Source organism: Miniopterus schreibersii (assembly GCF_964146895.1).
Source record: "Miniopterus schreibersii genome assembly, chromosome: 4".
NCBI classification, from domain to species: domain Eukaryota; kingdom Metazoa; phylum Chordata; class Mammalia; order Chiroptera; family Miniopteridae; genus Miniopterus; species Miniopterus schreibersii.
This window is the reverse complement of record NC_138105.1, coordinates 25,408,578-25,426,785: the sequence shown is the minus strand read 5'-3', so window position 1 is coordinate 25,426,785 and position 18,208 is coordinate 25,408,578. Positions and strand designations below refer to the sequence as shown.

The 18,208-nt window shown below is 36.1% G+C and overlaps 1 protein-coding gene across 2 annotated transcripts in view; it reads right to left on the bottom strand.

Annotated features, from left to right (window-relative positions):
* FNIP1 (folliculin interacting protein 1) overlaps nt 1-18,208 on the bottom strand; it is a 124,053-nt gene that overhangs the window by 51,866 nt on the left and 53,979 nt on the right. For both annotated transcript variants that reach the window (XM_081134089.1, XM_081134090.1), the window contains exons 4-6: nt 16,303-16,403; nt 15,970-16,044; nt 6,264-6,355 (exon numbers count right to left, since the gene is read on the bottom strand). In XM_081134089.1, the coding sequence (XP_080990215.1) occupies nt 6,264-6,355; nt 15,970-16,044; nt 16,303-16,403 (268 nt within the window). The remainder of the gene's footprint in view (nt 1-6,263; nt 6,356-15,969; nt 16,045-16,302; nt 16,404-18,208) is intronic.

The window sequence follows — 18,208 nt, the reverse complement described above, 5'->3', positions numbered from 1 at the left end:
CAGTTTCCATAACAACACTCTCAAAATTTTTTTCTCAGTATCCTTTACGTGGCTTCTCTTCCCCTACTCCCTAGGTTACATCCTCAACAACCTTTCCTTCTCATTCTTTACATGTCCTAGGACATCTCATTCTTATGCTTTTCAATTATTTATATGCTAATGATTCTCAAATCCATGGTAGATATAGCTAACAGTGAATTGTATTCTCCCTTTCATAATATCTAGTCTCTGGAAAGCAGGGGCCCAGCTAGAGACCACATTTCTCAAATCTCTTTATAGATAAGTAAAGCTGTAAGATTAGTTGCCACCAATGGAATGTGAACAGAAATGATGTATGTCATTTTCAGGCTGTGTTGGTTATGAAGTGGACATGCCTCCTACATACTTTATCTCTTCACTGGCTTGATACAGCTGAACACAACCTTGGAGACTACATGTTGAAGAAGGTAGAACTCCAAGAAAAGGAAGAGACTGGACCTCTAAAAGACTGGAGATGAAATATTTACCAATGAGGAATAGCCTTTTGAACACTGCATGAGTAACGTAATGAGGTTTTTTATTAATCCTCACCAGATGATACGTTCATTGCTTTTAGAGAGAGGGAGGGAGACAGACACAACCATGTGAGAAAGAAACATCAGTTGCCTCCCATATGCCCCCTGACCAGAGACTGAACCCACAACCTAGGTATGTGCCCTGACCAGGAATCGAACTTATGACTTTTTGGTGCACAGGTGATGCTCCCATTAACTGAGCCATCCAGCCAGGACAATGTAATGTTTTAAAATTATTATATGTTCATTCATTTTTATGTTACAGCAGCTACTACTACAATACATCTATCTAATCAACTATAATGGATGTCCTCACTTGGCATTCCAGCAATACTTATAATCCGACACGCCTATACCTAAAATCATAAATTCCCAATTTCTTCTGTTCCTTCCAGTGAATGACACCAATATACATGCAATTATACAACCATATGGCAAAGTGCTACCCTTGATTCATTCCTCTTTTTTCCTCATCTCTTCTAATCACTAATTCCTGTCCACTCTATTTCCCTAAATGAACCTATCAATAACTCTCCTATCCTCACAAACACAATCTTATTTTAGATCCCCATTATCTGTCACTTAGATTAACACAAACAGCCTTCTACTAGAGATCTTTCTTCTATCCCACTGGCTTACCTGAATCCATTCCCACTGCAATTAAAATATTCTTTTGTAGAGATAAATCTGAACTGAATACATTTCTATACAGGTATAACTCATTTTATTGTGCTTCACAGATATTGTACTTTTTACAAATTAAAGGTTTGTGGCAACCCTGCACTGAGCAAGTCAAGTCTATCAGCTTTTTCTAACAGCATTTGCTCACTTCATTTCGCTGTGTCATATTCTGGTAATCTCACAGTATTTCAAACTTTCTCATTATTATTATATTTGTTATTGTGATCTGTGATCAGTGATATTTGATGTTACTATTGCAATTGTTTTGGGATGCCATGAACCACACCCATATAAGATGACAAACTTAATAAATGCTGCTTGTGTGCTGACTACTCCACCAAACCACCATTCCCCAATCTCTCCCTGTCTCCTTGGGCCTCCCTATTTCCTAGACACAATATTGAAATTAGGCCAATTAATAACCCTACAAGGGCCTCTAAATGTTCAAGTAAAAAAAAAAAGAGTTGCACATCTCTCGTTATAAATCAAAACTAGAGTCCGGCCAAGCATAGCTCAGCAGTTGAGCATCGATCCACCTAAGATCCAGGAGATGGTGGTTCAATTCCCGGTCAGGGAACATGCCTGGTGGTTCGATCCCCAGTCAGGGGCGTGCAGGAGGCAGCCGATCAATGACGATTCTCTCATCATTGATGTTTCTATCTCTCTCTCTCCCTCTCCCTTCCTCTGTCTCAGATCAATAAAGATTTTTTTTTTTTAAATCAAAAGCTAGAAATGATTAAGTGAGGAAGGACTGTCAAAAGCCAAAACAGGCTGAAAGCCTTACACCAGTTAGCAAAGTTGTGAATGTAAAGGGAAAGTTCTCAAAGGAACTTAAAAGTGCTATTCTAGTGAACACACAAATGATAAGAAAGCAAACCTACTGCTGATATGGAGAAAGTTTTAGTGGTCTGGATAGATGATCAAACCAGTCACAATATTTCCTTAAGCCAAAACCTAATCCAGAGCAAGGTAGGTCCTAACTCTCTTCAATTCTAGGAAGGTTGAGAGAGGTGAGGAATCTGCAGAAGAAAAGTTTGAAGCCAGCACAGGATGGTTCATGAGGTTTAAGGAAACAAGGCATCTCCATAACAGTGCAAGGTGAAGCAGCAAGTGCTAATGTAGGAGCTATAGCAAGTTATCCAGATGATCTAAGTAAGGCAAGTAATGAAGGTGGCTACACTAAGAAACAGATTTTCAGTGTAAGTGAAATAACCTTATATTAGAAAAAGATGTCATTTAGGACTTTCTTAGCTAGACAGAGCAGAAGTCAAAGCTTCAAAGCTTCAAAGGACAGGCTGTCCTTCTTGTTAGAAGCTAATGCAGCTGGTGACAGCTGAAGCCAATTCTCACTTGCCATTGCAAAAATCCTAGAGCCCTTAAAAATGCTAAATCTACTCTGCCGGTGTGTTATAAATGGAACAAAAAGCCTGGAAGACAGCACATGCATTTACAACATGGTTTACTGAATAGTTTAAGTCCCTGTTGAGATGTTCTGCTCAGATAAAGATTCCTTTCAAAATATTACTGCTCAATGACAATGCAGCTATGCATACAGAAGCTCTAACAGAGATGTAAATTAGATTAATGTTGTTTTCATGCCTGCTACACAGTAATTCTGCTGCCCACGAATCATCCGTGAGTTATTTCAACTTTCAAGTCTTATTAAGAAATACATTTCATAAGGCTGTACTTGCTATGGATAGTGATTTCTCTGACCAGGACAAAGAAAATTGCAAACCTTCTGGAAAGGATTTGCCATTCTAGATGCCATTAAGAACATTCATGATTCATGAGAGGAGGTCAAAATATCAACATTAACAATCGTTTGGAAGTTGACCCCAACCCTCATGGATGACTTCGAGGGTTCAAGACTTCAGTGGAGGAATTAACTGCAGATGTGGTGGAAAAAGCAAGAGAACTAGATTCAGAGGTGGAGCCTGAAGCGATAACTGAATTGCTGCAATATCGTGATAAAATTTTAAAGATGAGGAGCTGCTTCTTATAAATGAGCAAAGAAAGTGGTTTCTTGAGATGGAATTGACTCCTAGTGAAGATGCTGTGAAGGCTGTTGAAATGACAACAAAGAACTTAGAATATTATATAAACTCAGTTGACAAAGCCACGGAAGGGTTTGAGAGGAATGGCTCCAATTTTGAAAGAAGTTCTACTGTGGGGAAAATACTATCAAAAAGCACTGCATACTACAGAGAAATCGTCCATGAAAGAAAGAGTTGATCGATGCAGCAAACTTCACTGATGTTTCATTTTAAGAACTCGCCAAAGCCACCCAACCTTCAACCACCACCAACCTGATCAGTCCAGCAGCCATCAACATCAAGGCAAGACCCTCCACCAGAAAAGAGATTATGATGGTTAGCACTTTTTAGCAACAGAGTATTTTTCAATTAAGGTACGTACATTGTTTTTTTAGACGTTAGTGCACACTTAACACACTACAGTATAGTGTAAATGTAACTTCTATGCACTGGGAAACCAAAAAATTCGTGTTACTTGCTATACTGAAATACTTGCTTTATTGTTGTGGTTTGGAACGAAATCCGCAATATCTCAAGAGATATGCCTGTATTCTGGAAACTTTGTGGTGGCCTTAAGAATGCACCACAGCCCTGGCCCATGTGGCTCTGTGGTTACAGCACTGGCCCCCCACACCCAAGCGTCATTGGTTCGATTCCCAGTCAAGGGCACATACCTGGGATGCAAGCTTGATCCCCAACCCAGGGCCACAGGAGGGAGGCAACCAACCAATCTGTCTCTCTCACATCAATGTTTCTCTCCCCCCACTACCCCCCTGCACCAGATCCTCTCCCTCTTCTACCCTCTCTAAAAAAAAATAAATAAATCAATGGAAAAAATATCCACAGGGGAGGATTAAAAACAACAAAGAATGCACCACAAAGAAATCCAGCTCCAAGGGCTGTCACTGACAAAGTATACCAGCTGCTGTATTCTGAAATCCACTGCCACATTTGTGCAAGTTCACATGTCCCATAGATTATTCCTAGCCAATGACTGAACATAACAGGTATAATAAGGGAGGCCCATTTTGGCAAAAAGTGGGTCTCTTCTGACAACAAACTTTGACTCAAAGACTTGTCAATGGCCTTACCAAATCTTCTTAAACTATATGGCAGAGTGGACACTTCCATACAACCTTCTATTCCTCTTTTACTTGGGCTTAGACTTGTATCACAATCCAAAGGCTCTCTTGATCTTTTCCAGCACCCTCCTAATTTTCTCTCATATAGTCATTTCCCCTAATAAAATCCTTGCATGTTTAATCCTATCTTGGCATCTGTTAAAAAACAGGTGGAATATCCAAACTAACCATTCCTCACTGGTACCCAATGCTCAAAGATTAAGTCTAAATTCCTCAGTGTGGTGCCCAGTGTCCTTCATGATTTGGCTCTTGCTCACTTCTTTCTTTTTACTCCCTTTACTCCTATTCTGTGCTCCACTCACACTGATTTATTCACATTCTTCCCATGCTCTAGCCCCTAGGTCTGAGCACAGGCTATTCCTTTTTCCAAGAACATTTCTTTCTCCAACTATCAGACTAATCCTTCAAGCTTATGCTTAACTTCTTCAAGGAATCCTTTCCTGACTGTCCATGACTGAATTAGATAATCCTCATTTTTATCACACCATGCTCTCAACCCTATCCAAATTAACGACAGAATACTATAATTGTTGTATTACTTGTCTGACTCTCACTAACTATAAATCCACTGAGGCAGAAACTGTGCCTGGTTTACTACTGTACGCACAGGGCCTGGCAGAATGCCTGGCATATAATAGGTGCTTAGTATTTGTTAATTGGAAATTTAAAGAAAATAAAAAACGGTGCTCAAATATTCTTGATTCACAATAAGAATGTACAAATAAAAGATGTTCGTTATTTAAAGTCTGTACTCTGTTAAATAGTTTCCTATTCCACATTAAAACAGAGAAGATGAGTATGTCTAGCATCTATAGTGTTAATTACCTTTATAAGTGATAATGAATTAGTATTACTAAGATAAACAACTTTTAATAAACCCCTTGAGGTCTGAAAAGTGCCAATTATAAAGAAAAAAGTTTGATTCAGTTATTTCCTTGTCACATCTTTACTTTGTTAAAGCCAATGAAATAATCAACTTAGGAAAAAGCAGAACTTCTATTTTTCTATAAAATATACACACTTTTGGAATGCATGCCTGATACTGTAACTAGCCCACAGTGAGTACTTAATAAATAGGTGTTCATCTGAATGAACATGAATTATAAAAAATAATAGAATGTTATACTGTTCAAGCTGGAAGAAAAAACTATTTTCTACTAATTCGTATAACTAATACATATTTATTTAAATTAATTACAAAAAAATTATCACTAAACAAGGAATGAGAAAAATATCCTATACTAACTGCTGTCTACTCTGACATACTGTAGTTCTCTATGCACTGGAAATATGGTCAGCAGCAATTTCGTTAAGTTTTCTAGGATAAAACAAATGACTAGAAATGTTAGAAACAGTTTGTCACTTTGAAACGTTGAACTTAAATAATTACAACAATGAATTAACCAAATCACTAAATAAGCTGTTACTCTAATAAATCTTTTAAGGAATATCAAATTTGAATACCTTCTCATCTGAATTACAGGTAAAAAATAAGTACCATTTTAAAATTACTTTTATTGTTAAGGAAGAGAGAAGGGAAGAAGTGTAATTAATACCAGTCTTCCTCAGCTGCATTTTTAAAGATGCATCAAACTTGAAAACAAAAACAAATTTGATAGATCTTCAGCAATTCTCTCTTTTCAGATACAAAATAAACATTATGCTCAAATATATGAAAATGTTTTCCAAATAATAAAAATGTCATATATACTTACAATTTAAAAGCCTTTTTCACTTCTAGTATTTGAAACTTTGGTCTTATAAAAGATCTACATCATTAAGAAAGAACTGCAAATCCTTGTTATACTGTTAACATTTTTACAACTTACAAAACCAAAGGAACCATTTACCTATATTTCCAAGTAGTCCATTAATAACTGTGTTACTATCAGCCTTTAATGTACTGTTGTCCTGATTGATGAATTCAAGACTGTCTTGCAGCCTAAAGGGAAGAAGAAGAAAAAAAATACCAAATTCATTTTATGTTAATGGCCATGCTTTGTATAGCCCAATGAAATTTTTAGCGCATAACAGTTTTTTAAATTTCCCTATTAATACTAGAAACTAACTAATAATTTCAATCATCCTGAGGGCTAAATCCAGCCCACTGCCTGGTTTCGTAAATAAAGTTTTATTAGAACACAGCCACATCCATTCTTTTATGCATTGTATGTGGCTGTTTTAATGCTACAATCACAGAGCTGAAAAACTACAATATACTGTCTGGCTCACAGAACCAAAAATATTTACTATCTGGACATTTATAATAAAAGATTGCTGACCCTGATTTAAATTACAAACTTTTCCCTCATATTTTGACCCTGAAATATTTTCTAAAGTGGCAGAAAAAAAAGAAAATGAAAAAAAAGAATCAACCAAATATCCAAAAAGTATCTCATCATAAATGGCCTATATTACTTTTTTTAGTAAATTATTCAAATAACAAAAATAAAATTACTTTGTGTTTAATCCAAAGTATCCTTCCTTGAGATTTTAAGAACTATCAATTAGTACTTGGAAAAGATAAAGAAACTGATGGAATTAGAGCTAAAGTTAGTCATCCCAATGTAGGATCTCTAATTTCTAGTTTAGCATTAAACTTAAAAATTAGTATTTTTGGCATCAATATTTTTTAAGCATCCATGATGGTATAAAAAACATCTCTCCCTTTCCCTCCTAAAAGTTAAAAAAGAGCTATAGGTATTAGAACTTTAGCTAATAAAAGCTCTCAGAAGTCTTTTTAAAGCAGTGACAATAAATAGAAGCTCTTGAGAATTTCCCTAGCTCATTGTTGGCTCCTTGCAATCTCTTGCTGCTTTTGACTTTGGGTGCCCCCATGGTTTATGATTTGTAACCTGCAGAATCCCTCCCTGGGGTTCACTACCACCTCATCCTAGCCCCAGTCCTTCATTACTTGGTTCTGGCATGTAGCCCATTATCCAGACATCAGGGCTACACTTGTTTCAGCTTCACTGTTCTAATCTTGGCAATAACAATTTGTAATATCCCTGTGACCCATCATATGGCTAGCCTAGGCCACTACTCATTGCAGGGTTAATTCTGCAGGGCAATCTAAAAACTGAAGAGCACAACCCACAGTTGCTAACTCAGCATGGTACTGCAAAATGGAAAATTAGCATGTGAACTTAACATGGAAATGCATTCAACATTTTACTTCCAGATATAGCTCGTAGCAAATTAGAGAAAAAGAAACCACATTTCCTGTTCAACTAAACTGAAATGAGGAAGCAATCTGGCCTCCATACACAGAGTAGCTGGATGGGTAAAAAAACAAACAAACAAAAAACACCTAACAATATGCTGCCTACAAGAGATTCGCTTCAGCTTAGGGGCACACATAGACTCAACATGATGGGGTAGAAAAAGATATTCTATGCAAGTGGAAACCAAAAAAGAGCAGGGGTAGCTATACTTATGTCAGACAAAATAGACTTTAAGCCAAAAACAGTAAAAAGAAACAAAGATGGTCATATAAGAAGGGGGTCAATTCATCAAGAAGATGTAGCAATCATAAAATCAGAGTACCTAAACACATTAAGCAAATGCTCTCAGATCCAAAGGAAGAAACAGACAAAATGCAATAGTCGAGCACTTTAATACCTTACTTTCATCAATGGATAGATCATCTAGACAGAAAACCAACAAAGAAATGTAGGACTTGAACCATGCTTTAGACCAACTGGTACAAACAGATATATACAGAATATTCCATCCAACAGCAGCAGAAAACACATTTCTTCTCAAGCACACATGAAACACCCTCCAGAACAGATCACATGTTAAGTCATAAAATAAGTCTCAGCAAATTTCAGAAGACTAAAATCAAAGCAAGTATTTTTTCTGACCACAATGATATGAAAACTTAGAAATCAATTATAGGAGGAAAGCTGGAAAATTTACAAATATGTGGAGATTAAAAAACACATGCCTAAGAAACCAATGTGTCAGAGAAGAAATCAAAAGGAATATCAAGACTATCTTGAAATGAATATGGAAGCACAGAATTTCAAAACATAAGGGATAATGCAAAAGCAGTTCTAAGAGGAAAGTTTACAGCAAAAAAATGCCTATATTAAAAAGCAAGAAAATATCTCAAACAACCTCACTTCACACCTCAAGGAATTAGAAAAAGAACAAACTAAGTCCAAAATTATCAAAAGTAAGGAAATACAGTAAGTACTCAGTTAACATCGTTAAGTTCTGCAACTTTAAGCAAAATGATGTATAATCAAACCAATTTTACCACAGGCTAATTGATATAAATAAGAGTTATGTTCCAACAGTATCTCATCAATGGTATAGTAAGACATTATCAAAATAACATTATTCAAGCACCTACTGTTAACAAAAATCAGAGGGGAACTAAGTAAAATAGAGATCAGAAAAGTAACAGAAAAGAATAAAAAAACTAAGAGCTGGTTTTTTGAAGAGAAACACAAAGTTGACAAATCTTTAGCTAGACTAACTCAGAAAGAAAGAGAGAGCTCTAAAATAAATAAAATCAGAAATGAAAGAGAAGACATTAAAACTAATACCACAGAAATAAAAAGAATCATGAGAGACCACTACAAACAACTGTATGCCAACAAACTGGATAACCTAGAAGAAACAAATGAAGTCCTAGAAATGTACAACCTGCCAAGAACTGATGAAGAAATAGAAATTTTGAACAGATCAGTATGGGTAAGGAGATTAACTGGCACTCAAAAACCTTCCAACACAGAAAAGCCAAGGACCAGATGGTTTCACTGGTAAGTCTACCATTTCAATTATCATTGAAGATGAATTAATGCCAATGCTCAAACTCTTCCAAAAACCAAAAAGGAGTAAGCACTCCGAAACTCATTTTATGAGGCCAGAATTACCCTGATACCAAAGCCAGATAAAGATATTACAAGTAAAGACCAATATCCCTGATGAATACAGATGTAAAAATTCTCAACAAAATATAAGCAAACCAAATTCAACAGTACATTAAAGGATCACAGAACATGAGCATATGGAATTTATCCCTGGGATGTAAGAATGGTTCAACAAATGTAAAGCATCCAAGAATACTCTACCCAGCAAGGCTATCATTCAAAACTGAAGGTGAAACAGCTTCACAAACATAAAAAGGCTAAAGGAATATACTACCACCAAACCAACACTGTAAGAAATGCTAAAGGGGCTGGTGTAAGAAGAAGAAACAGAGAGAAAGAGAGGAACATAGGCATGAAGGGGGGGAAAAAGGCAATAAATAAGTACCTATCAATAATAACTTTAAGTGTAAATAAATTAAATGATCCAATCAAAAGACATAGGGTAGCTGAATGGATAAGAAAACATAATGTATGTATATGCTGTCTACAAGATACCCACCTCAGAACAAAAAACTCATACAAGATGAGAGAGAAGGTATGGAAAAAACTTTTACAAGCAAATAGAAATGAAAAAAAAAAAAAAAGCTGGGGTAGCAATACTCCTATCTGACAAAATAGACTTCAAAAATTAAGACCATAACAAGAGACAATGAAGGTAACTAGATAATACAAAAGGGATCTATACAACAAGAGGATATAACCCTGATAAACATATATGCACCCAATATAGGAGCACCCAAATATAATTTTAAAAAAATTCTGGAAACTTTCAGGGAGGGATCAACAGCAATACATGACAGTAGTGACCTTTAACACCCCACAGACATCACTGGATATTCTAGACAAAAAATCAACAAGGAAACAACGACCCTAAAAGACACACAAGATCAGATGAAATTAACATGCATAGAACATTTCACCTCAAAGCTACAGAATATACATTCTTCTCAAGTGCACACGGGTCATTCTCAAAGAAAGACCACATGTTAGGACACAAACTAAGTCTCTACAAGTTTAAAAGATTGAAATCATATCAAGCACCTTCTCAGACCACAATGGTATAAAATTAGAAATCAACTACAACAAAAACACTCAAAAACATTTAAACACATGGAGGCTAAATAGCATGTTATTAAACAATGAATGGGTTATTAAAGGGAGCAAGGAAGAAATAAAAAACTTACTGGAAACAAATGAAACCATGCAACAACTCAAAATCTATGGGACACAGTGAAAGCAGTCCTGAGAGGGAAGTTCATAAACTATATAACTCCACAACTTAAAAAATTAGAAAGAGAACAGCAATGAAAGCCAAGAATAAGTAGAAGGAAGGAAATAATAATGGTCAAAGAGGAAATAAATGACATAGAGACTAAAAAAAAAAAACAATACAAAAGATCAATGAAACCAAAAGCTGGTTCTTTGAAAAGATAAATAAGATTGATGAACCTTTAGCCAGATGCACTAAGAAACAGAGAGGATCCAAATAAATAAAATTAGAAATAAAAGAAGTGAAGGAACTGACACCACACAAATACAAAGGATTGTAAGAAAATACAATGAACAACAATATGCCAACAAGCTGGACAACCTGGATGAAACGGACAAATTCCTAGAAAAATATAACATTCCAAAAATCAATCAGGAAGAATCAGAAAACATGAATAGGCCAAGAGCTACTGAAAAAATTGAAGCAGTAATAAACAAAACTCCCAGCAAATAAAAGTCCTGGTCTGGATGGCTTCACAGGGTGGTTTTACCAAACATTCAAAGAAGAACTAACACCGATCTTCCTCAAACTATTCCAAAAATTCCAAGAGGAAAGAACACTTCCAAGTTCTTTATACAAGGCAAGCATTATCCTAATTACAAAACTAGATAAAGATACTACAAAGAAAAAAAATTACAGGCCAATATCCCTGATGAACATAGATGCTAAAATTCTCAACAAAATATTACCAAATCAGATGCAGAATACATTAAAAGGATCATACACCATGACCAAGAGGGATGCACGGTTGGTACAATATTGGCAAATCAATAAATGTGATACATCACATAAACAAACTGAAAGACAAAAATCACATGATCATATCAATTGATGCAGAAAAAGCATCTGACAAAATCCAACACCCATTTTTGAAAAAATTCTCAGCAAAGTGGGAATAGAGGAATCATACCTCAACATAATAAACACCATATGTGGCAAACCTAGAACCAACATCATACTCAACGGGCAAAAATTAAAAGTGTTTCCCCTAATAACAGGTACAAGAAAGGGATGTCCACTTTCACCACTCTTATTCAACATAGTACTGGAAGTCCTAGCCACAATGAACAATTAGAAAAAATAAAAGGCATCTAAACTGGAAAGAGGGAAGTAAAACTGTGATCATTTGTAGATGATACGACATTGTACATAGAAAATCCTATAGACTCCACCAAAAAACTACCAAATTTAATAAATTAATTCGGCACTATAGCAGGATACAAAATTAACATCCAGAAATCAATGGCATTTTTATACACCAATAATGAACCCTCAGAAAGAGAAACTAAAAAAACAATCCCATTTACCAGTGCAACAAAAAAATTAAGATACTTAAGAATAAACTTATCCATGGAGGCAAAAGACCTATACTTGAAAAAGTACATGGCGTTGAAAAAAGAGATAGAGGAAGCATGGCCAGCAAGGCTCAGCGCTTGAGTGTCGACCCAGGGACCAGGCAGTCATGGTTCAATTCCCAGTCAGGGCACACACCAGAGATCCCCGGTGGGGGGGGGTGCAGGAGGCAGCCAATTTCTCTCTCATCATTGATGTTTCTCTCTCTCTCTCCCTCTCCCTTCCTTTCTCTGATATCAATAAAAACATTTTTTTTAAAAATGGGCTCGGACGGGCGTGGCTCGGGTTGAGAGTCGACCTAGGTGATCGGGGTTCGATTCCCAGTCAGGGCACATGCCCGGTTGTGGGCTCGATCAATGACTCTTTCATCATTGATGTTTCTCTCTCTCCCTCTCCTTTCCTCTCTCTGAAATCAATAAAGATATACTAAAAAAAAAAACCCAACTAAAAAAATAATCCAGAAACAGTTTAAAAAAAAAAAAGGGCAGAGGAACTGAATACACACTTCTCCAAAGAGGACATACAAATGGCCAAGAGACATATGAAAAAATGCTCAACGTCACTAAACATCAGAGAGATGCAAATTAAAACTACAATGAGGTATCACCTTACACCTGTCAGAATGGCTGCCATCAACAAATCAACAAACAAGTGCTGGTGAGGATGCGGAGAAAAATGAACCCTAGTACACTACTGGTGGGGATGCAGACTGGTGCAGCCACTATGGAAAACAGTATAGAGTTTCCCCCCAAAATTAAAAATGGAACTGTCATTTGATCCAGTGATCCCACTTCTAAGAATATATCCTAAGGACCCCAAAACACCAATAAGAAAGAACATATGGACCCCTATGCTCATAGCAGTGTTTACAATAGCTAAGACCTGAAAACAGCCCAAGTGCCCATCAGTGGATGAGTGGATAAAAAAGCTGGAATACTATGCAGCTATAAAAAAGAAGGATCTATTACCCTTTGAGACAGCATGAAGGACCTGGAGATGATTACACTAAGCAAAGTAAGCCAGTCAGAGAAAGACAAATACCACATGATCTTACTTATATATGGAATCTAATGATCACAATAAACTGATGAATAAAAAACTCGAGGCATGGAAACATGGAACAGATTGAGGAATCTCAGGGGAAAAGAGGGGGGAAGATGGGAAGAGATTAACCAAAGAACTTATATGCATACATGCATTACACAGAAACACAGATAAGAGGGTGATGAAGGCCTGGGGCAGGATAAGAACTGGGTGGTGGTGGGTAAGGGGGAGAAAAAGGGGGACATCTATAATACTCTCAACACTAAAGTCTTAAAAAAATGTTCAAAATCAGGAAGAAAATAAAAACTGGCAAGGCAAAAAAACAAATACAGAGCAATAAATGGGGTACACCACATTAAGAGAATGAAAGGTAAAAATTATATGATCATCACAATAGGGGTAGAAAAAGCATTTAACAAAATACAACATCAATTTCATGAAAAAAACAAAACCCTCAACAAAGAGAGTAGAGTAGGAGCATATTTCAACATAATAAAGGCCACATGTGACAAATCCAATGCAAGCATCATACTCAATGGTGAAAGGTTGCAAGCTTTTCCCCTAAGTTCATGAACAAGGTAAGGATACCTACTATTACCACTCCTATTCAATATAGTACTGGAAGTACTATCCAGGACAAACAAGCAAGAAAAAATAAATAAAAGTTGCAGAATGCAAAATCAACATACAGAAAATAGTTGAAAAACATCTGAAAAATAAAGAAATCACTCTGCGATTCCTCTTCTGGGAATTTATCCGAAGAAACCCAAAACACTAATTCGAAAGAATATATGCACCCCTATGTTCATTGCTTCGTTACTTACAATAGCCAAGATCTGGAAGCAGGCCAAGGGTCCATCAATAGACGAGTGGATAAAAAAACACTGTGGTACATTTACACAATGGACTACTACTTTGCCATAAAAGGAAAGAAAAATTTACCCTTTGTGACAGCATGGATGGACCTGGAAACCATTATGCTAAGTGAAATAAGCCAGTCAGAGAAAAACAAGTACCATATGATTTCACTCACATGTAGAATTTAATGAACTGAACTACCAAGCAAAATGGAGACAGTCTCATAAAGACTCATCGAGCACAAGCAGACAGTTTGGGGTGGGGGGCGAGGCAAAAAAGACAGAGAGAACTCATGGATGTGGATAACAGTGAGGTGATTGTGGAGGTGAAGGTGGAAGAGGGCATGGAGGGGATAAATGGTGATGGAAAAAAATTAATATAAAAAAAGATTTTTTTTTTAAAGGAAATCACTCACCTTCAAAAATAACACAATAGCATCAAAAACAATCAAATAGGAAAAAATTTAACCAAGGAGGTAAAAGATCTCTACACTGAAAACTACGAGCCTTTGATGAAAGAAACTAAAGACGCAAACAAATGGACAAATATCCCATGTTCATGAATCAGAAGAATGAATACTGTTAAAATGTCCCTATTACCCAAAGCCATCTATAGATTCAATGCAATCCCTATCAAAATTCCAGTGGTATTTTTCACAGAAAAAAAAAAATTCTTAAAATTTGTATAGAGCCACAAAAGAGTGAATACCCAAAGCAATCTTGAGAAAAAAGCTGCAGGCATCACACTTCTTAATTTCAAACTAGACTACAAAGCTACAGTAATCAAAACAGTATGATAGTGGCATAAAAACAGACACGCGGAACAATGGAACAAAATCAAGAGCCTAGAAAAAATATCCACACATACAGTATGCACATCTTCTTTATCCAATCATCTGTTGAAGGACACTTGGGCTGTTGTCATGTTTTAGCTAATGTGAATTGTGCTCTCACTGTAGCATTACTGACAATAGCCAATACATAGATACAACCTAAGTATCTATCAACAGTTGAATAAAAAAAAGATGTCATTCATACACATATACACAAATATTATGCAGCCATAAGAAGGAAGTCCTGCCGGGCTGGCCGTTGCTCAGAGGTTGAGCATCAACAGGATCCAGGAGATTGTGGTTCGATTCCCAGTCGGGGCACATGCCCAGGTTGCGGGCTTGATCTCCAGTCGGGGGCGTGCAGGAGGTAGCCGATCAATGACAACTCTCTCTCCCCCCTCCCTTCCTCTCTCTGAAATCAAATAAAGATATATTTAAAAAAAAAAAAAAAAAAAAAGGAGGAAATCCTGTCAATTGTGATGACTTGAATGAAACTCCAGGGTATTATACTAAGTGAAATGTTAGAAAAAAAAAGACAAATACATCCTGGAGGTGTGGCTTTCTCAGTGGTTAGAATACCCTCCCAGGGACTGAAATGTCTTGGGTTCCATTCCCAGTCAAGGGCTCGTACCTGGGTTGCAGGTTTGATCCCTGCCCCTATCATGGTGTGTGTGGGAGGCAACCAATCAATGTGTCTCTCTCTTATTGATGTGTTTCTCTCTCTCCCCTCCCCACCTTTCCTCCCTTCACTCTCTCTAAAAATCAATTTAAAAAAATATCCTCAGGTGAGCATTAACAACAAAAAGGCAAATACTATATGATAGCATTTATGTGTGGAATCTAAAAGAGCCAAACTCAGAGTAACAGAGAGCAGAGTGGTGGTTACCAGGGGCTGGGGATGAGGGAAATGGCAAGCTAATGATGACAGGGTGCAAACTTCATCATATTAACAAGTTCTGGGGTCTAATATACAGCATGCAGATTATAGCTAATAATACCGTATTATATACTTAAAAGTTGCTAGGAGAATCTGAAATGTCTTTAGCACAAAAAATAAATGGCAAGTATGCGATAGGATGAAGGTGGTAGCTAGTGCTATGACGGTAACCATTTTTGCAATATGTAAATATCAAACCAACATGATGTATACCTTAAATTCACACAGTTATATGTCCATTATAGCTCAATAAAGCTGGGGGGGGGGGGGAGAGAGGCGGAATCTGTCTTCCATAAACTTTCAAACTTAAGGGAGCAGTCTGTTAGTTTCATATTTTGAACATCTTAATTCATTTATCCCTGCATCCATAACCACTTACGTATTGAGACTCCCACAGATGCTGCTGCCAGTCCGCGCAGTGAAAACTTTGCTAAGCATAAGCTGAGGAGGGGAACTATGAAAAAAAAAAGAGAGGGACAGAGAGAGATCAAAACTAGAATACAAGAACCTTTTTGACTTATTATAAATAAAAATGTGTAATTCAGAGAGACTTCATAGCAGAGTCACAACAGCCATGAAGCAGCATTAAACCTATAGAACATCATAAATTGAATAATCTGACATGCTCAATCTGAGTGAAGACTATATGAAATTCTCTTATATTAACTATTCTAAATTAATTCATTAAGAAAAAAATCAGAAAATTCCTTACCGGATCTGATGAATTTTTAAGGTGGATCCTTTGTAGCTCATTGCTACTGAGCCAAACATCATCTCTCCAAGCATATTGGCATCAGAAGAGCACCGAGAACCCTAAACAATAATCATAACAAGACTGTAGGATTTAAAACCTTATGACTATTTCAAATATTGATTTTTATTAAAAATTCCTTTGCTGTAGTTCTACATAATGGTTTTTAAAAGTGATTCTATATAATGGTTTTTAAACATCATTCTACACTGTTCTGCAGCTTCATTTTCTTCATTTAATAGATCTATAAGATCACAATGTCTTATAGATCTAACCCATATCGTTAAACGTGGATTTCTTTTAAGAGCTGCACAGCATTCCACTGCATGAAAACAACAGTTTACCAAGCTGGCCTCCTTTACTGATGGGTACTTAGGCCACTTCCAGGTTTTTGCTATTACAAATAATGTTCAAGTGAGCATTATTAACCACATCTTATGTATATGCAATGTTTCTCCAGGAGAGATAATAAGTAGAATTCATAGAACTTGTGGAATAACTTTTACCACTCTTACTGTGAAAACAGGCATTCATAAGTGGGGTAAGTTGTATCTATTTTGTATTTTTAAAAAATACAAAAATACTGGGGAAAAAACCCTGCATTTCAGAGCTGCCTTTATAAACAGGAGATTTAGGGTTGGTTTATATATTCAAAGGATTAAGCTAATGGCTGAAGCAGCGGCTTTCAGAACTATCCACTTATATGCATTCAACACAGGCCTAGTCAATGAGATATAAATGGAAGTCCCTGGAGATGAAGAGGCCATATTAGAAACAAGGCATAGCAAGTACACATTAATTCTGTCTGGATAGAAAGATAAGGGAACCTTGGTTATTCTGAAACCCATATACCATACCAAACCCATATACCACACTTCTTGTCATGTGAGGAAAATAACCCCTAATTTGCTTAAGTTGCTGCAATTCCTGATACAATTATATAACTAATGAGGAAGATGACATAAATAAGATAGTAAATGACGATTATTCACAAATTTCACTAAAACCATTCTATCACAGAAAATCAGAATTTGAAGTTTTTAAAAAAATACCTAAAAAGATTCTTCTGATGGTAACAATAAAGTAATAAAGACTCCCATTTTACAAGTAGAGGCCAAGGAATATATCTGGACACTATTTTTCTTTTTATTATGTGACTCTTTTGCTCATTTACTGCCTATCTTGTGTTTAAAAACCTATATACTGACACTTTTGTCACCTTTCTTAAAAAAGACATCTTCAAATACCAATCCATTTCATTATACGTACTATTTTTATATTAGTTTCTTATATACACTCATTTATATATTGTTCCTTTTCTTTCTCAGTGCTGTAGTCTTAATCTTGTTTTAATAAAAGCACAAAGCTAATTTTTAAAGAAAAATCACGTCTGATATACCTAGGCTAAGAGAAAACTATTATTTCAAAGCACAGAAGTTTGGGTACTATGAACAAAATTTTAGAAACAGAACTGAATACTTTGTTTAATAATCAAGTAGTTTGATTTTTTTTAAAGATCAATGTCAATCTTACTGTCAACATAAACTGCTTCTGGCTAATGACAGAAATGAGAGCCTTCCTATACAAGCTAATTTTTTGCTATAATGTATCTAACTCCATTCTTATTTTGACTAATGTTATTATTTCTTATATAAAGCAAGAATTTAAATATCAAGACATTTATAAATTTTTACTATAAATTAAAAAATCCATAGAAAGAAAAAAACAATTAAAATAAATCAGTGTTGCCCTGGCTGGGTAGCTCAGATGGCTAGAGCATCATCCCAATACGCCAAGGTTGTGGGTTCAATCCCAGATCAGGGTACACAAGAAGCCACCAGTGAACGCAAAAATAAGTGGAACAAAC